A 22711-nucleotide genomic window follows, 5' to 3' on the forward strand; every position below is an offset into this window, starting at 1 on the left:
CGAACATGTGGCTTGGAAGCCACTGAATTTCAAACCCTGGCGTTCCCACTTAGGGGTTTCTCGCCTTCCCTAACATAGGAAAAAGGCTACTTTCAAACAGTTTCAGGGAAAACAAAACGGGAACATATAAAGCCCAAACTCTGACACCCAGTAGGCACCCCCAGAGGACAGCTGTCATTATTTCCCTACCAGGCCCCGAGGTTAGAGGAAAAATGTGATAGGATTCAGTAAAACAAGATGCGAATCAGAACATACTCGGCTCAAGTCTGTTCCATATTTGCGATGAAGTTCATCAAGGCTAAGTTTATGATCATCCTAAGGGAAAACAAAAACAAAAGAATTCATCATCATGGCATAAAAAAAGCATCATCACCACTCAAGACTATCATTATGCTTAGAACACAAGTTTTTCTTTAGTGAGGAAGTTGTACTTTTCACGACTGCCTAGTGACAGCAACCTCGCAGCTGTCTCCTGGGAGCTCTTCACCCGGACGAGGGACCTGGGTGATGGAAGCCCCTGCCGCCGACCACATCACCTCAAAGAAATCCAGACACTCTTGGAAATCTAGTAAACTCCCTTTTTTTTCAAAGGTACCAGGGGACCAGAATTGAACCTGGGACCTCATATGTGGGAAGCTGGTGCTCAACCACCGAGCCACATCTGCTTCCCTGAGTTGGTTTTTTTCATTTCTTTTGCCTGGTGTTTGTTTTTGTTTTTTTTTCAGGAGGCACCAGGAACCAAACCTGGGACCTCCCATGTGGGAGGTGGGAATTCAACTGCTTAAGCCACATCCACTCCCACCAGTAAAAGTCATTTGATGACCAGACAGCATCTAGACAGGTTAAACGTGTGGGGACTTCAGAGCCTGCAGAGGTTGCAAGTTCTCCCAATGTCGGGCATAACCCGGAGAGAGAAAAGCAAAAGTCCCGGATGTCAACCGGTTCCTTCTGTGGATCTCAGGTTGCACCAGAGTGGTCGGATAACTTTTCCAACACCCTAATGAAATTGTCCAATATCGTCCTCGACAACTCTTCGCTGCTATGATCTCTTTGCTTGAGTAGATGAAGCTCAAGTGGTTGAGCGCCTGCCTCCCATTATGAGGTCCTGGGTTCTATCCCTGGTACCTCCTAAAAACAAACCAAATAAAATAAAGCATGTCTCTAACTGAAGGGGACGGGGGGAAAAAAAACATCCTCAAAGATATGCTCGGTTTTTTCAAAGAAGGAAAACAAAGAGCAGCCTTCCTCTTGACACTTACCATGGAAACTTCCTTCTTGAGCTCGTCCATGTCTTTCTCCTTCTTGGCTTTCTTGCCCTTGTTGCCATGCTCTGAGACAGCTGCAGGCTCATATTTATCACGTCCGACCTGTGGGAGAAGGGGGAAAGGTGTGGCTGTAGGTTACGAAGGGCATGTCAAACCTGACGTTTTTGGAGCGAGGGATTCCGGTAGCTTTTAGATTAGCCGTTGTCTGGAATAATCTGCAGGACCATCCAGGGAAATTGTTCTTTATGCCGCATGCTAAACGACGCAACCTGCTATTAATACCGGCGTTGCCAGCTCCACCCCAGTGCCCCGAGACCAGGGAGGAAGGCCCTCCAGAAGGGGCTGCGAGAGCCACTTCCACTTCCAGGGAACGGGAGAGGGTTCGAGGTGGTGCTGCAGAAATCCACACCGCCCCTTCCGTCTTCCTCCAGGGAGGAATGGAGCTTCTTTACAAGATCAGCTCAAGGCAGTGGTGCAGGACCTGGGTTTGAATCCGGGAACCAGGTGGTCCGAGTTAAATCCCGGGCTCCCCATAAACCAGCTGTGTAACCTTCAGCAAATCACTAACTCCCAAGATTCAGTGTCCCCTTCAATAGCATGGAGATAGCGTCTGCCTCAGAGCGCTTTTTGGAGGATTAAATGATGTAATACACTTAAATTCGAGTTATTTATTTTTTGTTAATTCTTAGCTTTGCAAAGCCTTTAAGTTCCAAGCTTAAGGATCTTTAATGTTCACATAAAAACGCTGACCTTTCATTTTCATTTAACAACAACAAAAAAAGTGACAAAAAAAAAAATCACCAAGAGTCCTTAAAACTCCTTAAATAAGACAATAAAAGGGAGTCCCCACCCCAATCTGCAGTCTGAAATAAAACCCCCAAAAATGAAAGTCACTGAAAATGTTTTGACATAAGCAGGATGTAGGAAAAGCATGTGCATTATCACACAATTCACAGGATCCACCTACGCCCCTTGAAAAACGGGAACACTTTTTAGAGAAAATGTTGCTTCCATAGTTTAAATTTAGATCGTTCCACTCCCCTGCCCGGTGTAAAATGTTTAGCTTATCTACACAATACCCGAACCTGCTGCCCCACAGCTCAGCCAGTGGAACAGAAGGGGCCCCCCGTTCCAGACATCCTCCAGCCCAAAGATACTTCCTGCTGTAACCACAACTTAAGAATGACAAGGGGGAAAAAAGGAATGACAGGAGGGGAGAGGAAGGGGCTCAAGCAGTTGAGCCCCCACCTCCCACATGGGAAGTCTGGATTTAGTTCCCAGTGCCTCCAAAAGAAGCAGCAAGCGGACAACAAGCAAACAATGAGCAAAAACAACGAGCAGGTAACAAGCAAAGAGAAGAGGGAGCCATCTCAGGGGGAAAAAAAAAAAAAGAATGACAAAGTCAATGTCAACAATTTTCTTAAAATGAGCGATGGGTTATGCTATTACTATGCCTGTGCATCTTCTGGGATGCGGTATCTCTCGGCTCTTGTGTGCTCATTTGTACTTCCAGAATTTTGGTGCCAGCTATTACAGCAGTAATTTTATGTGTCCAGATTAAAATTCTACCAGGCTGAAATGAAAATTTAAAAAAAAAAAAAAATGAAAAGGTGTTGTTTCGGTCATAGCTGATATGGTTGCAACTTAATACAATGTCCACTTGAATTTGATCCTGCCCTCTAAGACTCCAAGGAAAATTTGTGCTCCATATTAGCTGATGCTGCCCACAAACGTCCAATGTGGCGACATATTACTCACAGCACTCGGCTTCTGAGGTCACGTTTGCAGCATTACTTGACTAACTTCTTCCAACAAAGAGTGGGGTTAGTTTCTCTCTTATCTGTTAAGAATGGAGCAGGTCTAAAGATAGCCCGCATTCTTGACATTTTCTCCACTATGGAGCAACCACATTTGTAAGTGCCTAGCTGAGCAGAGCTCTTGATGCCAGAGTTAAAATGGAAAATAATCCCCCACACTGGAGACAAGAGGAACCACAATCTTTATTATAAAGCGGGATTTCCCTAATGCTTTTAATGGGAAAGCACAACACTAAACATTATCATTTTAAAGTCATTGACTATGGCTCTCTAAAAGACTTCTGTGGCCAGTGTGCATCGATTTTTAAAAAGACTTCACAGATTTTCTTTAAACAAGTGGAGTATCGGGTAAAATAGATCTAATTTAAATATATGAAAATCAGAGTTAGAATCCCTCTGCCTCGCCATCTGCGTGCTTTGATTTATTCTATTTCCATTATTTTTCACTCCAAGAAAGGAGAATAATTGAAGCAGCTAAGGTCTTGGCAACCTTCCAAAGTTTTAGGCCCATTTACAAAATGTCTTGCCAATAGTGTCACAGTTATCAATGGCAAAGTTAACTGGAAATCTAGGTTTCCTAGTAAACCGTGCCTCGCCCCATCCCTTAAACTAACTCCCTGCTGGTAAGGCATCATTTTATAGTAGACCCCTTTGGGAAAGACGTGAGAAATATTATCATGCGAAATTTCCTTTTCTTCTGAATTTTAGGTTTTATAACTAGGCGGAGTTTGTCCAGAAGGGCCGGGTGGCTTCCACAAGTCGGTGCCTGCCCCCCTAACACAATACACAATACGACTAGCTTATTCTGGTGGGAGCCAAAGATCAGTTACTGCAGTCCCCATCCGGCTCAAGGACGGCAGTTCTCAAAGCAGAAAGTCCGTGTGTGTGTGTGTGTGTGTGTGTGTGTGTGTGTGTGTGTGTGTGTGCGCGGTGAGGGTGGGGTGCAGGGAAGGACAGGGGACCATGGTAACAAGAGGTCAGTTCAGGTTATCTTCTAGTGTTTCTTTCAAGGGTGGGAGGGGGATGACAGACAGGCAGGGCCCAGGAAAACGCTAAATAAGGTATGCCCTCAACCGACTAAAAGTGGCCTTTCCCCTCACTTTGGGCACTCGATCCCTACTTTTTCAATAAAAACTTTCAGATCATGCTCTCACTCTCACAGCAACGCACTGCAACCCCGGACGCGGGAAGCACTGCGCTGAGAGCCTTCTCGAAACCGCCACGGCGACAACGCTGTCCACCGGGGCCCATATTTTCTTTGTTCTTCCTCCACCCTCGTTTAGACACCGGGAACGCACAGCAAGGGGTGGGGCGTGTCCAGTGTCACCTGGCTGAGGTGCTGTCCCCTCCACCCTGGACCGCCCAGGGGTTCCGTCCCCTCAAAGATTCATCGCTAGGACGTCTGCCACCACCACATGGACAAGGGGACGCGCGCCCAGGAGATGGGGAGAGGGAACTCTTCAAAAAGATGCACCGAGTCCTCACAACGCGCAGCCATGCTGGGCTGACGACGTTCCTTCCTCTCAGCAGTAAGTAACACTTGCGGTGGCAGGGAGCAGGTGCGGCAGGTACAGAAAATGATCCCAGAATAAACAGTAAAGAGAAACAAAGAAAAGCCACCCCAAACGCCCGGAGTGACGTCTGGGAGGGTCTGGGACGGGTTTGTACGAGCCGCAGCCGCCACCAGCATCTCCCCCTGCCAACCACCAGCCCCCACCCAGGCAGGCCTGGGAGGCTCCCCCACCCGCGCAGCGTCCCCGCCGCCTCACAACAGTGCCCTGTGCCCAGGAGCAGCTGCAAGGGTGCTCTTCACACTGGAAAAATCCCAGAGACCCCTTGCAAGCCCACCGGGCTGCTGTGACAATGTCCATTCCCTAAGGCAGGGCTGTGCGTGGCACTTCTGAGTCGGCCCCAAATCATCCTAACTCTGCCAGGGCCAGCTACATGACCTTGAACAAGTCGACCTCCGCTTCCGCATCCAAGAAATGGGAATAACACTCGGTATACAACTAAAAGAACTCAGAGAGGCCTTCTGACAGGGAGCTGCCCCCCAACCCGAGAAGAAAACGCCGACAAAACTGCAGTTCCCAAGACCACCTGAAAGAAACCCTTGCCCAGCAGAAGGGACCAGAAGGGCGGGAAATGCCACTGCTGGATGCAACCCAGTCCAGAGGAGGCCTGAAGGACGTTTGCCTCTTGGCAAATTCCGTAATAGCAGGGAAGTTGTGGAATGGTCGCAGAACCTGCTGGCTGCTAATAAGCAACTGCCTCGGCTGTGCTAAATCTTTATGTTAGAGAGAGAATGAGAGACCCGGGGGTGGTGCTTTTGTTTTCCTAGGTCTTATCATTATCAAAAACAACCACGTGGGCAGGATGTGGCTCAAGAGGTTGAGCACCTGCTTCCCATCCGGGAGGTCCTGAGTTCGATCTCTGGTGCCTCCTAAAAACCAACCAAAGGAAACAAGCAACAAGCGAACAAACAGGAAAACACCAACTGAGGGTGCCGGCTTCCCATGTACAAGATCCCGGGTCCAGTCCCTGGGCCCACTAACACACACACAAAAGAGATCACGGATGCCCAGGTACTCTGTGAAGTGTTACACAAAGGTTAGTATTATAAATTGGCTTTCATTAACCTATAAATGACTGCCACTCCTCATTTACTCTGAAAACCTATTTTTAAGCCTTTAAAAAAAACCTCATTTTGTTATTTTGGGTAGTTTTTCATTTCATCTCATTGACTAAAACTTAAAGAACATATAAGTTAAAAAAAAAAAAAAAAGACACACCCCAGTTCATTACACCTACATTAGCTCCTAAATGATTAAGTAGTTGAGTTTATTTACAAGGAATTTTCTAGCCAGGGCCGGGAGGGCTAGGAGGTGGCTGGCAGCCAGGGAGCACACACGGTGTCCTAATACTGCAGCAGCCCCACCTCCAGGGGTACCACTTGCCGAGCAGGGAAGAACAGCTCTCCCCTGCAGAGCGGACCCCAGGGACCACCATGCCTCCACATGCCTTCTCTCACCCACACGTGCAGCGTGCTGGAGACGAGAGGATGAAGCAAGGCCAAAGCAGCAGGTCCCTTTGTGAGCCCAGCAGAGTGTCTCCAAACTTGGGCTGCAGTCAAAGAGCCGCAGCTCTCCCCAGCGGGCTGCCTCATCCCACAATGAGCCAGTATGCGCCTCCCTTCCAGCGTGCCCCCACGTAAATTCTCCAAGAGTTGGCCAGACCACCCTACCTGCGCCAGCTAAGTCTACCTACAGGATCACCAGGAGGGAAAAATCCTAAAAATGTGCTCTGGTGTTCCAAAGCTCAGAAAAAACTTAGCTTCCCCGGGAAACTCTACAGCTACACATTTGGCACCCGGGTTATAAAGAGTTAAGCATTTCTGTCTATTCTTTAATCGCCTCCATTTGCTGTCCTCGGCCCGGTTTTTCATTTTGCCTGCCCAGTCCTTGGTTAGTGCTACTCAAAAGAACATGTCAGTTTGAGAGACAGCAGGTTAATAACTGGCACAAGCCTCATTACGAAAGGAATGAAGCAACTCCTAAGAATTCTTGGTGTCTTCTTAACCGGTACCCTGAACCCTAGAAAGAGAAGTAAAACGACCCCCTGGCTGAAAAGGAGTAAAGGCTGCACAAGGCCCTAAAGAAATGCGATAGGATTTGAAGACAAGTTCAGTGAACAAAACCAAACAAAACAGTAACAAATACGCTGGATAAAAGAAGAGAACACAAGAGGACAAGCCCAAAAAGTGCAGTAGGGCACTGCCCTCACCAGTGATAAGAGAACAGAAAAGATAAATCAAACACCAAGGCCCATTAATCCACAAAACTTTACGCTTTGTTTGGGGCTGTTAGCAGGTCCCCAAACAAATTGCAAAGACAAAGCACAGGCCATCAGGAATCAACTTTTCGGATCACCAACACAAAACGTCCAGAGCTGTTACTAAGTAGGGTTTGAATAAAACCAGATACGTAGGTAATGTTCAGATCCATGTCACTGTAAAGTCACAAAGGAATGAGGTCTGCTGGCCAAAATCCCTTGGCTCCGGATCCAAATGAATCCAAACCAGAGAGAAAAGTTGTAGGGTAGGGGTTGGGGTCCTTTTTTTTCTCACTAACAGAACTCATCAGTCAAATGAATGCGAAGAACTTCTTGTGGATTCCAGACAGCAGATTTCAGCACAACCAATGAGGTGAGTCATATGCAAAGAACAGCCAAAGAATACACTTCCTCTCATACACTCAATTCATAGCAATGTGAGAAAGTTCAGAACTGACTTGGTTACATCTTTTCCAAAAATGTATCAACTAAGGAGAGCTTAGAATCAAAACAGGCTCCGTGGATTTGAGAAGTCTCCTTTCCTCATGTTATCACTAGCTGGACATGTATTTTCAGTGCAGTCTAGCCCTGGACAGCTCTGGCAGGGACGGGGCAGCCTTCTGCTCAGCGATCTGCTGCCCAAGCGCTGCCACTCTGATTACGGTGAGCCCATCTGATGGGACACTCGTGTTTCTTCTGTTGGCCTGCTGGCTGGCCAGGAGCCCTGGCAGCTCCAAGAAGGGACTTCGGCACAAATGTTCAGGCTTCCTCCCATCACAGAAGGCTGAAAGGCTCGTTCTGTTTTTTTAAAGACTAGTGCAAAGACTTAAAACCGTGAAAATGCCAACCAATCATAAAGAAACCCTGTAACTGAAGAGTGAAAGTCAAGGACAACTCTAAATAGGAGACCTTCTGGAGAGTAATTAGGAGTATTTCCCATTATTTCCAGTCCCTAATACGGTTAAGTTTTAAAAATTGTGGTACCATAGATCAACGTTAAGATTTCCCATTTGGCCACTTTCAAGTATACAATTCAGCGATGCCAACCTATATACAATGCTGCATTACCATCACCGCCCATCAGTTACCAAAGCTTTTCCATCGCCCCAAACAGAACAACTCTACCCATGAGGCGTTAACTCTCCTCTCTCCCCTGTCATCTACTGTCTCTATGAATTTGCATCTTCTAGTTATTCCCTAATAAGCGAGGTCATACAATATTTGTCCTTAGTGTTTTTCAGGTGCAAGAAAAACTGTTCTCTAGTTTTGCAAGGGTTTAAGGCTAACTGATGAACAGCAAACCCAGTTTATAAAGATTTGCTCTTCTCTCGGTTACCATCCCTCTCTAGGTCTCCACCCTATAACAATAGCTTCACCTCATACTTGCAAACAGAACACAGGTCACTTCACACTAGAGTATTCTATCCATGGGACAGCTGAGACACAGCTGAGAACCTCAAGTTTCAGGATGCTCCCCCACCCTCCCCCTCTGTTTTTAAATAAAGAAAGTAATTTTAATTAACTTTCCATACAAAATCCTTCAAACTATTTTAGTTAAAAAACTTCTCATTATTGGAGCTTCTTTTTCATTCTTGGGATTGGATACATTCAAAAGAATATTGTCTGATTTAAACAGAAAGTCATTCATCTGCTCACTTGCCGCTAAAATAACCAGAAAACCGAACTCTTAAAACAATAACTTATGGATAGCAGATTTGGCCCAGTGGATAGGGTGTCCGCCTACCACATGGGAGGTCCAGGGTTCAAATCCAGGGCCTCCCTGACCCGTGTGGAGCTGGCCCACATGCAGTGCTGATGCACGCAAGGAGTTCCCTGCACAGGGGAGCCCCATGCGCAAGAAGTGCACCCCGTGAGGAGAGCCGTCCCACGCAAAAAAAGTGCAGCCTGCCCAGGAGTGGCACCGCACACATGGAGAGCTGACACAGTAAGATGACACAACAAAACGAGATGCAGATTCCAGGTGCCGCTGATAAGAATGCAAGTGGATACAGAAGAACACACAGCGAATGGACACAGAGAGCAGGCAAATGGGGGGGAAGGGGTAAGGGGAGAAAAATAAATAAAAATAAATCTTTAAAACAATGACTTAGAAGAGTTCTGGGATGGAGAATGGATGCATGCCAGTCTATTGTGCTTATGTTTAATTCCACTTTTTAATTTTTAAATGCCAATTTAGGCATTTAAAACACTCCCAGGAGTCTGTATGTTTTTAGTCCTCACTTGGACAAACATTTCACTGGATTTTTGAAAGCTCTTTCATATATATATATATATATATATATGGGAATTACGTCTCTCTCAATCATCTCAAATTTTATGATTCAGGCCTCTCTCTCTCCTACCCTCCCATCCAAAGGTGAGTCACTGGTAGTGTTACAAACTTACTGGCAAAGAACATTACAAATTAACAAAGAGTCAGTTACCAAAAGGGGAGACACCCTCAGAAGAGGGTACAGAAAGAACCTGAGCAGCAGGCAACTGTTACACTCTACCAGGCTGGACAATTAACAGACCAAGGGGCTGAGGCAACCCCCAACCCCCCCTCCCCACTGCAGGTGCCTGGCTCTCCTCTAACTGCCCGGCTTGTTCTTGGCCAGGCCTGGGCAATTTTCCACTGGGAGGGCTCTGCCTTACCATGTTTTGAGTCTAAAGTACTTACTTTATAGCAGCCAGAGAATATTTAGTCACACTTTCAAGCTGAGCTCCAAAAGGGCAGCTGATAATGTTACCATACAACCAGGATTTCTGCTGACATGTGTGGCCTTGTGCAACTTCACCTGAACCTTTTTTCCCCTCGTGCCTCTTTAAATCACTACCCATTAAGCTATGATTTATTTTCTAGGTGACTAAGTTAATATTCAAACTGAATCAAGAACTGCAGTGAGAAATCTAGCGACACCTCCCCTCCCCTCCCCCATCCTTTCTAAGCTTGGGAAAACAGTTTCTTGCATTTCTAAGTAAGTTATGGTGTGTGCCTCTGGTGAACTAAATAGTTCTGGGTGGCAGGCCTAGCTGAGGATTTAAGCCAAATTACTGGCAAAAAACACCCAAGGGAAAAAAAAAAAAAAAGACCAGAATCCTATTTCCTCCAGGAATGATTCAGCAAGAGCTGTTCTTTCATTGGCTTATCAGAAGTTGAGGGCCTCGTTTTAAAGGATACAAAACCCCCTGAAATATCATTCAAACCTAGGCCCCAAGCTGCAGGAGAAAAAAGGTGGGGGAGAAATGCACAATGACCTTAAAAATTAGATGCGGCACGGGCGTCCTGGTTAACCAATTATCAGCAGTGCTTTAGTCACCACCCCACCCACATTTAATCCCCGTGTGGAAAAATCCCAACGTTTCAGCACGAAATAGCCTTCTGAACATTGGGACTATCACAATAAGTCACTGGGGACAAAAGGGGCAACTTTATGCCAGAAGAATCACGGCCACCAGCGCCACACACACAGGCAACTTAATGCACACTGGATCGGAGTTCTCGGAGCAGGAAATACCACCCCTTAGCCAAGCACACCGGCCTGCGCTAACCAGTCACGGTTCAACTGTGCTCACTAGACTCTCAGCACGTCGTGGTGGAGGATCCACTAAGACATCTATCTAGGTTGAAGCGCCACCAACCTCCCAAGTGGGAGGCTGTTTTTGCCACTACAGTACCTGGGCGATTATGAAAGAGACGTAGAGACATATGAACAAGACTGACCCACACATCTCGCCGACCCGTGAAGCGAAAAGCACAGATACCCCATTTCATCTGAAAAAATGTCCCGAGTCCTGGCTTTAAGGCAAGGTTAAGAGAGCACGTATCGTCAGGCTTGTGAGAACACAGAGCAGGGGGCACTCGGGGCCTCCTGATCTGTCACTAACCTGCCAACCAGCTGTTTGACCTTGAGCAGTCACTTCACCTTCCCAGCCTCCGCCAGGCGTCTAAGAGCTCTGTGGACTCCCCCACCCTGGGCCGTCTCCTCCCTCTGGAGATAAAGGGGAGCCTGAGCAGCGCTCGCCTAGGGGATGAGCCGCAGCTGGACAGTGTGGGACAGGCACAGGCCCCTGACCCATTTCCAGAGCCCCTCGGGCTGGCCCTGCCTGCGCTCTCCAGCGCCCTACAAATGGTGCCTCCCCACGTCTCCCTACTTGCTCCAAGCCTTTCAAATAACCTCCTTAAAAATCCATTTAGTCCCCCAGTCACTAATCCACTCGCCGGAGTCTAGGGGGGCCGTGCCAGTGCGCGCACGGTGCAAAGCCCAGGGGACAGGCGAGGACCCCAGCCCCCCGGCACTCTCGGGACCGGCTCCTTTGTATTTCAGGAGTCGGGGCACTGGGGCGTTATTTCGTGTGGGCTTTTTCTCAACTGGGCAGTGTCCTCTGCGGCCTGGAAGCCAGCCTTCTGCGGGGACTACGGGCAACCAAGGCTTGGTGCCGCCGATGCGGAAGGAAGTGAGGTGGTCCCGGCCTGCCCGCGGCGCCCCCGGCCCTGGGGACCCCTCCTGTCCTCTGGGGACCGCCCTTGAGCGAGTGGGCGCTGGAAGCAGGCCCGGGCGCCTCCGGGACTCATCCTTCCAAAAAACTACACACACCGCGCCAGTCAGGAGCTCGGGGGACGAGCCCGGCGCCCCGGGCACATCCTGTGTTCCTGAGCTGGCCCATTAAGGCTCTCAAAAGTGTACCTTAAAGGCCATCTCGGGGCGGTGGGGACACACCCTTTCTGGCACCGGCCCGCTCGACCGGCTCCGCAGTCAGGGGAAGCCGGTTGTTTTTTTCCTTAGGGGAAGGCGGACGCCTGCGCCGGGTGCTGGCGACGGCCCCGCACCTCCGGGACCCGGAGCCTCGCCAGCGCCGCTGCCCGCGTCCCGGGAGACCCCGGCGGCGCCCGGCCCTCCGCAGCCCCGGAGCGGGCCCGACCCGCCGGGCGCCCGCGGGAGCGCCCCAGGGGAAGGGGAGGAGCGCGCCCTTCCTGCGGGCACGGCGGGCGGAGGGGAAGGCGAGGCGAGGGCGGGCGGCGAGGGGACGCGGGCGCGGGGATGCGGCGCGGGGCGCCCGGAGGCCGCTCGCCCTCCGCCTCTCGGCGCCGGGGCTGGCCCAGCGGCGGGACCCCGGCCCGCTCCGTGCCCGGCTCGGCGGCCCGCAGCCCCTCTCGGGGGCCGCCAGCCCCTCGGGGGGTCTCCCCGCGCTCCCTCCCTTTCCCGAGCGCGTGGTCTCGTGGGCCGCGCGGCCCCGCCGCGCCGCTTCCTCCTCCGCCTCGGCCTCCGCCGGCCGCGATCGCCCCGGGCCTTCCCCGCCCCCGCGGCGGCCCGCGCCCCGCGCCGCACTCACCCCCTTCCCCATGGCGGCGGTGGTCTGCGCCCGCGCGGGCTCGGGTGGCTGGAGAAGCAGAGAGCGGAGGGCAGCTGCGGGCCGGGCGAGCGGGCACGGAGCTCGCGCCGCGGGGGCGGGGGCGGGGAGGCGCCCGCAGCTCGGGCCGAGGCGGCCGCTCCGCGCCGGGGCTGCTCGGCCGCTGCTGCCACGTGTCGGCCTCCTCCCGCCGCTGCGCTGCGCCCCAGACCCCGCCGCGGCTCGAGCCCGCGCCGCCTCCTCACTTCCTAAAATATGCAACCTGCGAGCTGGCCCCGCCCGCGCCGCGGGACGTCACCGTTACCCGGGCAACCCGACACCCGCCCGCGGCCCGGCTCCGCCCCCGCCGGCCCCCGCCCCCCGGCCGGGACGCGCGGGCTGCGGCGCAGCGGGCGGGAGGCGGCGGGGCGGGGCGCGCGTGCCCAGCGCCCGAGGCCGCGACCGTGCGGGGCGCGCGTGCCGGCCGCGCCCCGGGAGCCTCCAGCCGCGGGCGCCCGCGCCCCTCCGCCGCCGCTCGGCGGGACGCGCCCGCCTTGGCGGGCACCCGGGGTCCGCAGTGGGGGCGGCTCCGGGCTCCCCGCAGCTCTGCGGCCTGGGACGCCAGGCCTGCGCTCAGGGGCTTCTCCCGCGCGCCCCGGGGGCCCTGCGGCCGGCGGTCGCCCGAGCGGCGCCCCTGCCTCCCGCGTCCGGGCCCTGCGCCCACCTGCGCGTGGCCTCCCCCGCCCCCCGGTGCCCGCTCGGTGCTGCCTCTGGCCTGGGGGCCCCTGATCCGCCTCGCGCTCGGCCCTGCGAGGAGTGAGCCTGCGCCGGCCAGGCCAGCAGTCCTCAGCGCTCCCCTTCAGTGTCCTGGCCTCGAGGTCCCCAAGTGACAATCGAAAGGATGTCTGCTGTGGGAATGAAACCTGCCAGTCCAGTTTGCGGATTCGCTTTTTTGGAAAAGGAAAATGTGAAACGCCAGAAGAATGCATAACTTAAGCCGTCGGGGCTGACTCCAGGGGATGTGTGGGTACCTGTCTGGTGACTCCCATGCCACCCCCCCCACCTGACACAGCAGTGTCATCGCCAGCGCAGCCTTGGCTGCTCTGAGGGGCCCCGTGCCCGGAGTGTGGTGCGAGGCTCAGGACCCCCGTGCCACCCCCACCCCACCCCTCCCCATCCCCCAGAGCCTGGGCAGGTTGCGTCCGGGGCTTCCTTCCCATTATAGTTTCTGTTTTTTAGTAGAGGCTGCAATGGCTGAAGTTGTCCAACATTAAAAAAAAAAAAACATTATTATCATCAACCATGCTTTCCGAAGGTCATGTACGCTCTGGGAAAGCACACGATTCGCAAGAAAAACTCACTCCAACTCTCTGAGAACTCCTAAGGAAAATATTAACTTCTTGAGCAAGTTAAAACTGGCTCTATATCAACCGCAGGTATTAATTTAACATGAACAAATAAGAATGTAAAACGAAAGAAATGGGGGGGAGAGGGAAGGGAAGGGGAAAAAACTAGCCACTGTTTTATCAGTTAATTAGGGTAATTCTCCCCTTGCTGGGAAGAAACTGTTCCTTACAGTCCCTCCCTCTTGCCCAGGAATGCCTTGCGAAGGGCTGGCATCTCCTTCAGTAATCTATAGACTGGGTTAAAGGAGTCCAGGCCCTCGAGCACAGAGGAATTATAAACTGACTCCAAAATCATAACTGATGGGGTAAGAGCCCCCAAATCCCTCGTTCTTAACACTGCCAAGTTAACAGCAGGTGTTTACAGAGTGTTATCAGGGCTCTGACTTCAAGGTTCCAGAAAATGCTTCATTTGTCTACCCCAAAGCCGCCTGCAGGAGGCTTTTTCTTGCTAGAGATCTCTTAGCTTCTTTAAGGTTAATTATTCAGTGGTCTGAGTGGGAAGAGTGCAGCAAGGACAACAGCAGCGAAAAAGCAGAGAGCAAAAGGAGTCTGAACAATGTAAATCTCTCCTGCCAGCTGATCTCCTTTCTGCCCCTTGGTATGCAAAATATTCATTCATTCCCCAATACAGCCCAGATGGAGCAAGGCACCCCCCTTGTCTCTGTAGCCCTTTCTTTGGCAGCTGAAGGTTGCTCAAGGTGCCTTCCAGGAGGATCCCAAAGTTCTAGCTTGTTCCAGGGTGGGGAAAAGGCATATAAGAATATTAAAAAAAAAGACTACTAACTAAAATCTATATTTTTGCCATTGACTCCACAGGGCGCTTTTGCATATATAATGTCCTTGGATTCTCACATGTTTGCAAGGTAAAGGGCTTTACCTGCATCTTACAGAGTGGGAAACTGAGGCACAGAGACCTCACAAGTTCACTCAGCTAGTGATTGGGGTTGCCTGGGCTCATAAAATCTCAAAAACTGGAACCATCTTCCTCCTTCTAAAGTCTGTTCTCTGATCATAACACCAAGGAAGGTTTGGTTGGAGAATAACAACTTCCAGTGTTGCTGTCCCCACAAATACAGAAGGTTTCCACGTCTCTCCTCTTCAATACTGAAGGACCTTGGCTAGAGCTTTTCCTCCCTCCTGCGTCCCAGCCTCCATCAGTCTAATGTGTGCATCGCTGTAAGCGAGAGAGCGATCTACCTCATAGAAATGGCCTAAGCAGATCAACAAACACCCCCCGTCACCCGTCACCCGATCCCACCTCCGGAGGTGAATCCCATTCCGTGTCTAGGGTGTTTGATGATGCTGTTTTCCATTTCAGGCCCCTCGGACCTGCAACATTTCAGAGTCGCGGAAAGGCCCTGGCTCTTGCTTCCCTGACGCTGGGTCCTCCTCTACACGCTGCGCCGAGGACGTCTGGACAGGGGTAGGATTAACGCAGGAGCAGAGGGCCGGTTTTAAGGGGTGAAGGGGGGAAACGTGGGAAAGAAGCACGTGTTGCACACCTTCTGTGGGAAGGAGTGCTGGGAAGAATCCCCACCTGGCTGTACCCTGGGGCCCCCAGACACGCCTGCGGAATTCAGAGGAAGAGAAGGGAGGGCCAGTGCAGAAGCCTCAGATGCGAGAGAGACCTTGGAACACAGTGCCCAAAGCCGAAAAGGTCCTTTTCTTGGGAGGGGCTTCTTTTCTTCTCGGGAAAAGCTTCTTATTTTACAATGAAGAAGCTGAGTCCCTGGGCGCAATGGCACCTAACTCCCAGACCAGCAGGGAGTGGTGGGGCTTGCAGAAAAGAGCCTGGAGAAAGTCGATCTCCCTTTTCTATCTGCCTCCTACCCTCTCAGCTCTTTTTAGGCTCCTGGCTCGAGGCTCAATTAAATCGATTGTCCCAGAGACTCGGCCCTTGCAGACCCCAAGGCTGCCAAGTGTGGATGGCCTCGAGGAGGCTTTGAGCCCATCTCTGGAGGGTTGGCCGCGTCTTCCCGAAGAGAGTCGGCAGATTTGTATGAAAAATAGGATGCAAGTCGGTAATTTGAGCCAAGAATGCTAGCACTTTGAGCAAGTGCTTGCTGAATGGAATAAATGCACCGCTGCAATTAGGGACTATAGACGAGGAGTCGGAGCCTGCACCCAGGTCACCTTTTCCATAGGAAATAAAAATTGGGGAGCTCAATGCGCTAGAGATCAGGAAGCATGGGAATCTTTTTGCCCTGGCTTACACTGGAGCTATCATGGAAACCATCTTAAACGTGCATCTTTGTCCTCTTCCATGTCCCCGATTCCCCAGAAGCCACTTTGCTGCCGCTTTCACTGCCTTAAAGCCAGCTCTTCTCACCATCCGAAGGTTCCTCCAAGCCAGTGCCTGTGCTGCCATGGCAAAACTGTTTTCTTTTCTCTTAAGCAGCAGCAGATGTAGTAGCTCTTGCTTAAAAAAGCACAGTTTTAGGGCCATCACTGACCGTGAAAAAGCTGTCAGTTGATAACAGGATTAAAATGTGCTTTGTCCTAAAGCACCTTCACATCTATTTTGTCCTTTTAACTTCATGACAACTCTTTAATACTAATCCTGTTGATGTTATTATACCTAAATATCACTATGTTATTTCAAAAGATGAAAAAAAGCTAAGGTTTCGTTAAGAGATTTAGCAGCAGATACAATATAGAACCTTGTTCTGCCTTTCAGCCTTTTAATTCTCCATCAGACCACATGGGAATAAAGAAGCTCTAAAGCATAAGCACGAAGTGGACGTGGCTCAAGCAATTAGGCATCTCCCTCCCACATGGGAAACCCCCGATTTGGTTTTAGGTGCCTTCTAAAAAGAAGATGAGCAGACAGCAAGCTCAAAACAATGAGAGGGGGAGAAAGAAATAAATACAAATAAAACTTTTATAAAAAAATAAAATAAAGTATGATCACAATAGGTCTTTATTTTCTTGGGCCAAAGAATTCTGACTCTCTTAACTTTTCCTCCCAGACCCCATTTTCTACTCATCTCTTAATCTCTCCCCCTCTCTTTTTTAAACATGAATTGTAGCAGTTTGATATTATTGATGAATTCCAAAAAGAAAGACTGAATTATGTTTGTAAACTGATCTTTTCCTCTGGGTATATTAGATTATACTGGATTTATAGGTTTACTTGATTAAGTAATTATGTAAACCTCTTGTGCCAGTAGCGCACAGATAAAAGGCATGGCAAAGGATGGAGTTAAGGGTTTTTTGATGTTGGTGTTTGATGCTGAAACCTTAAGCTGGAGCCCTGGGAAGAGAGGAACCCTAAGCCTGGAAAGAAGCAAGCCCTGGGGAGAGAGGAGCCCAGGAAGCCTGGACCCTGGCGGACGTCGGCAGCCGTCTTGCTCCAGCATGTGGCAACCGACTTTGGTGAGGGAAGTAACTTATGCTTTATGGCCTGGTATCTGTAAGCTCCTACCCCAAATAAACACCCTTTATAAAAGCCAACCAATTTCTAGTATTTTGCATCAGCACTCCTTTGGCTGATTAAAATTAACCCATTTATTGCAGGCTAGAGGTGTTTCAAGTGGTGGCGCTTCTGCTGGTCTTTCTACGCCTTCAGTCTCCCGATGGGTGTCGGCCCAGGCACCACCTGCTGCTGTTTTCACACAGGAACTGCAGTGCCAGATCCCCACAGCTCGTCTCTTCCTTTCGGTCTTGCCACAGAGGGAGCAAGTAAACTTGGCGTGCTGGCCGACTTCAGTTTTCTTCACCATTTTCCTAAGGGAGGCGCCATAACTTGTCCCATTATTTACCAACGATTCTGACCTTCTTGGTGCGTTTTGCCATATTTGCCATGCTCTTAATTCCCTCTCAAAGCTCCCAAATAGTCTTCTCAACCCATTTTCTCTTGTAAATGGTTGTTGAAGACCTCAAGCGTTGCCCGTGGAAATTTGGAAACGTCGGTGTTTTAGTTAGCGCCTGTCATAGGCTGTTATGAACTTAAATAGAGTCGAGTAGATTCTCCTCAGTCTTTTATTCATTATTCCTTTAACATAACTGTCACTTAAACAATTTGCTGATATTAATATCAGTCTTTGTAAACAAAACAATAGTAAAGGATTACTTCGCTGTTTCTCGTGTGTTTTACGTGGGATTCTGAAGTTGCAGGCCAGGAGCCTGTCTTCTCTTCTAGAACTCCCTGCACCCCTACCCCCCCCCCCAAGACTCCTACTCATCCCCACCTCCAACCCCACCTCAAAACGCTATTAAATGTCACCATATCCTGGCATTTTAAACCTCACCGTGTGTCTTCTACAAATCAAAAACTCCTGAGGCATTACATACAGAAGTCAAATGGCTCCCGAGAAGAGACAGGCCCCAAAGAGATGCCCTAATGCTGGAGTCCCAGCCGCATCCAGAGAGCAGAGGCTTCAGGTGGGCTTCCAGCCCAGTGTGCACACGCCTGAAGCAGATGTGGCTCAGGCGACTGGGCCTGCCACACGGGAGGTCGCTGGTTCAGACCCCAGTGCCTCCTAAAGAAGACAGCGAGTTAGCATGATGGGCAGGCGTGGCAAGCAGATACAACAAGAGACAAAAGAAGAAAAGACATAATGAGAGACACAACAAAGCAGGGAGCAGAGGTTCCTGGTGCCTCCTAAAAAAGACAGCAAGCTCACGCAATAGGCAGGCATGGTGAGCTGACGTAACAAGATGACGCAACAAGAGACACAGGGAGGAACAACAGAATGAGAGACACAGCAAAGCAGGGAGTGGAGGTGGCTCTAGTGATTAGGCACCTCCCTCCCACATCAGAAGTCCTGGGTTCCACTCCTGATGCCTCCTAAAAAAACAAGGAAGATGAACAGACCCAGCAAGGGAAAAACAACAAGAGGGTGGGGAGAAAGAAAATTAATCTTTAAAAAAATTAAAAAAAAAAAAAAAAAGAACAGGCAGGAGACAGCTGTCCCCTAACCCTTTCTGCTCTCAGAAAGTACAGCCCTGAGCACTAAGGAAATAAATGCCATCATTAGGATGGATGGATTTGCTATTCTTGGCCTTAAAATCTTCCATGGAAAAAAAATGGAGACAGTCCTGTGGAAGTTGGTCCTACCTGGGAAAAATATATTATCATAGATGCCTCTGCACTAAAACTGGGTTTCAGGGTCTGTGCAGACTTTCTCTTTGGAAGAGTTAAGAACCACCATGGAAAGTGGATGTGGCTCCAGCAATTGAGCTCCCGCCTACCACTTGGAATGTCCTGGGTTCAGTTCCTGGTGCCTCTTAAAGAAGATGAGCTGATGCAATGGGCTGGTACAGTGAGCTGATGTAACAAGATGATGCAACAAGAGACACAAGGAGGAAAACATAATGAGACATACAACAAAGCAGGGAGTAGAGGTGGCTCAAGAGATTAAGTGCCTCCCTCCCACATGGGAGGTCCCAGTTTCAGTTCCTGGTGCCTCCTAAAAGGAAGATGAGCAAACAACAAACAGACACAACAAGTGGAAACAAGGGGGGCTAGAAATAAATAAATCTTTTTTTTTTTAAAGAACCACTGCCAGAGGATGGAATACAAAGTCATCAAAAAGTGGTTTGGTTCATTTACAAAAGTCTGCAAGTTTTTGTAACAGCAGTAGAAAGTGCACCAAAAGTAGGTCAGGTTCACAAATAGTAACCAGTGCAATTCATTTTTATCAGCTTGCTGTACTCTGGAGGCTGCCATTTTGGTGAATGGGTGACCTCCACAAGTGGACTCTTACAGATAAACTCCCAGGAAAGTTTCTCTTTCTTTCCTCCACCTTCATAAAGAGCCCTCACCAACCCTACCTCTGGTACTCTCTACTGTTGAACAGAGGTAAGAGCAAGACTAGGCAAACATCAGAAGAGTCATTGTTAGCCTTCTCCTCTGAGCCGAGCACAGGGCTTGGTGCTGGTGTAGACAGGTGACTGAGACGTAGCCTCCAGCCTCAAATAGCTCACCTCCCAGGTAAGGGACCGATGGGCAAAGAGGCAGTAGTAATCTGGGGACAGGTGTTGCTTCTTCGCAGGTCATCACAGAGGCACGCAGGAAGCAGGGGTCAGCTCTACCTGAAGAGCTGGACAGGATCTTCAGAGAGGGGAACGAGTTGTCACGGGGGGCAGGGTGGGGGTGGTATACAAGCCAAAGGAGCAGCAGACGCAAAATCTTCAGGACATCACCTTCGCCCGCTGAAGGACCGGCCGGCAGCTGAAATGGCTGGAGCGTGGGCTGGGAGAGGGAGAACCCCGGCGCTGAGCTTGGAGAGGTAGCGGGCCGCAGATGGTGGAGGGCTCAGAGGCCCTTCTCAGGGGCTGGACTCTGTGCTGTGGGCCACGGCGAGACGCTGCGGGGTTTCCAGCAGGGGAGAGGCGTGGTCACATTTGTTCTTTGGGAGGGTTTTTCTGGCATCATCAAAATCCTAGGCTAAGCCTGCATAACCAGGGCATTTGTCGAAGCTCCTCTGATTGTTTTCTTCGATTCAGCATCCTAAGACCTCTATGGCTCCCCATGCATCTTTTTTTTTTTTTAAAGATTTATTTATTTGTTTATATCCCCCCACCCCCGGGGTTTCAGCTCTCTGTGTCCATTCGCTGTGTGTTCTTCTGTGTCTGCTTGTCTTCTCTTTAGGTGGCTCCGGGAACCGATCCTGGTAACTTCCGGAGTGGGAGAGAGGCGCTCGATCTCTTGCACCCCCTCAGCTCCCTGGTCTGCTGCGTCTCTTATTGTCCCTCCTCTGTGTCTCTTTCTGTTGAGTCATCTTGCTGCACCAGCTCTCTGTGTGGCTCAGCTTGCCTTCACCAGGAGGCCCTGGGAATCAAACCCTGGACACTCCGCATGGCACACGGGAGCCCAGTTGCTTGAGCCACATCTACTTCCCTCCCCATGCATCTTTACGAGAGAATACAAATTTTATTTTCCTACTTCTCTTGTGCATACACAGGCAGCATAACTTGATTCTCATTATCCATTACTTCCCGCCCCCCCAACAGAGGTTTTCAAATGACCAGATAGGATGAAAAACGGGAATTTGGACGTAATTTTAACAATTTGTCATCATACAATTCCCTGACCTCAGGAAATGGCTCCATTTGCCAGGAAAGCCTTGGCAGTTCATCTGGTTTTCCCAGGTTTTTTTGTTTGTTTGTTGCTAAACCAAACAGACCAAGGATTTCTTGGCTTTCACTTCTTTTAGAGCAGGGGTTCTTAACTAGGGGTCCACGAGCCCCCAAGGGGTCTGTGGAAAGATTCCAGGGGGTCCATGAGCTTGATTGGAAAAAAACCCACATCAACTCATTATCTTTATTTTCTCTGAGAACTGAAAACTAGCGTTTCCTTCACTTATGAATGTATGCAATGAATAAATTAGGGGTCTGTGGAACAAAAAAGGCTAAGAACCCCTGTTTTAGAGATGAATTATTGATTCAATTTCTCTGGCTAAAGAAATGTGAAGCCACTTAGCTCCTAATCGCACATGCAAAAATAGGGGCTTTAAGAGGATAAAAAGAAAGTAGAAGAGGCCAAATTAATAAATAATTTAGTTTCGACTGTCCAGAGAGCTCAAGTGAAAGAGGTCCCTGTGCCAACAAATCGTAGCTCCTTGCTTCTTTTGACGAGGCTCTTCAGTCTGCTTCTGGCCCCTAATGGGGTGGTGGAGGCGGGGACGGGAGTGCTGACGGGGGGCGGTGGTAGAGGTGGTCCCACAGCAAGTGGTCCAGTAACAGGGTCCCAACCGCGTGCCTCCTGCAAGCAGTCGCATTTTCCTTAGTCACGTGAAACTTTTTTTTTTAAAGATTTATTTTTTATTCATTTCTCTCCCCGCCAGTTGTCTGCTCTCTGTGTCCATTCGCTGTGTGTTCTTCTGTGTCCGCTTGCATTCTTGTCAGCAGCACCGGGAATCTGTGTCTCTTTTTTGTTGCGTCATCTTGCTGCATCAGCTCTCCGTGTGTGCGGCTCCACTCCCGGGCAGGTTGTGCTTTTCTCTTGTGGGGCGGCTCTCCTTAATGGGGCGCACTCCTTGCGCGTGGGGCTCCCCTACGCAGGGGACACCCCTGCGTGGCCCGGCACTCCTTGTGCACATCAGCACTGCATGTGGGCCAGCTCACCACACAGGTCAGGAGGCCCTGGGTTTGAACCCTGGACCTCCCATGTGGTAGGCGGATGCTCTATCAGTTGAGCCAAATCCGCTTCCCACGTGAAGCTTTTAATGTATTATATGAGTCACCACATCGGGGCGATGCTCTGAGGGTCAATTGGCACGACACACCTGAAACGTTGGAACATTCCCTGCCACAGAGTAATTGTTCAGAAAGTGTAAGAATTAGCTTACCTTAATTTCAAGTTTCTATTTGGCCTGGAAGAGACAAACCCAAGGATCAAGGCTGCCATGAAAATCTGTGCGGAGGAGAAGGGAGCAGGGAACAGGTCTACTTCACGCTAGCTTCCCTCTTCTCCTGCCAGTCTCCCTTCCCCACTGCAAGGCGTGTCTTCTGGATCGCAGCGTGCACCTGCCGGGAGGTCGGTGGGCAGAGCCGGGCCCACCCTCCACCTGTCTGATCCGGCCTGGCTGTTACCAGACCCCTGGGGAAGACACCTGCTCCAACAAGGTCCAGGTCCCCTCGCGTCGGCACCTTCAGGAGGAGTTGCCTGGACATCGGTGCCCGGCCTGAAGCTGGCACAACCTCCTCGGGGGGGCGGGGGGGGGGGGGGGGGGGAAGAAAGCCTGTCCCCAAAGGCAGGTGAAAACCTTTGCTCATTTTCCCCCGTGCTGGACTGAGGGCCTCGCTCCTCAGGAGCGAGCCGGGCTGGAGCCAGGCCCCGAGCCCCGCTGCCCACCCCTGCCTCTAATCTCATCAAGCAGAACACCCAGGCTCCTGGATCCCCCTCCCCTCTCATTTTCCATAACGGGGGGAAAAACGCCGGGAAAGTTTTGAATTAAGGAGCAGTTGCCATCTGGGTAATTGGATTCCGCCTGCAGCAGGCCACCTGGTTCCCATCAGCTCCTGGCAGGTCCCGGGCTGACTTCTAAACGCAGGCTCACGTTCCGCCAGCTGCCCAGGGACCTTAGTGTGCAAAGGGTGGCAGCCGTTTTCCATTGGG

General features: G+C 50.7%; 1 protein-coding gene and 1 long non-coding RNA gene across 6 annotated transcripts in view; one reads left to right on the forward strand and one right to left on the reverse strand.

Annotated features, from left to right (window-relative positions):
- Nucleotides 1-12487, reverse strand: part of ATP1A1 (ATPase Na+/K+ transporting subunit alpha 1) — a 32787-nt gene extending 20300 nt beyond the window's left edge. Inside the window, exons 1-3 of one of the 2 annotated variants that reach the window (XM_058302992.1) lie at nucleotides 12245-12487; nucleotides 1260-1367; nucleotides 256-315 (exon numbers count right to left, since the gene is read on the reverse strand). In XM_058302992.1, the coding sequence (XP_058158975.1) occupies nucleotides 256-315; nucleotides 1260-1367; nucleotides 12245-12256 (180 nt within the window). In that variant the 5' untranslated portion in view covers nucleotides 12257-12487. Of the gene's footprint in view, nucleotides 1-255; nucleotides 316-1259; nucleotides 1368-11598; nucleotides 11626-12244 lie in introns of those variants that run through there. The other variant, XM_058302993.1, reaches the window with a different exon arrangement.
- A 253-nt stretch (nucleotides 12488-12740) lies between these two features.
- Nucleotides 12741-17722, forward strand: LOC101416706 (uncharacterized). 4 transcript variants are annotated; one of them, XR_001117671.3, is made up of 4 exons: nucleotides 12741-13264; nucleotides 14966-15070; nucleotides 15486-17022; nucleotides 17164-17722. It is a non-coding gene; the product is annotated as an uncharacterized lncRNA (long non-coding RNA). The 4 variants fall into 4 exon arrangements; XR_011649590.1 differs by lacking the exon at nucleotides 17164-17722 and having other exon boundaries at nucleotides 12741-13268; nucleotides 15486-17147; XR_011649589.1 differs by lacking the exon at nucleotides 17164-17722 and having other exon boundaries at nucleotides 15486-17147.
- The last annotated feature ends 4989 nt before the right edge of the window (nucleotides 17723-22711 follow it).

This window comes from Dasypus novemcinctus, chromosome 9 (genome assembly GCF_030445035.2).
Source record: "Dasypus novemcinctus isolate mDasNov1 chromosome 9, mDasNov1.1.hap2, whole genome shotgun sequence".
Lineage (NCBI taxonomy): Eukaryota > Metazoa > Chordata > Mammalia > Cingulata > Dasypodidae > Dasypus > Dasypus novemcinctus.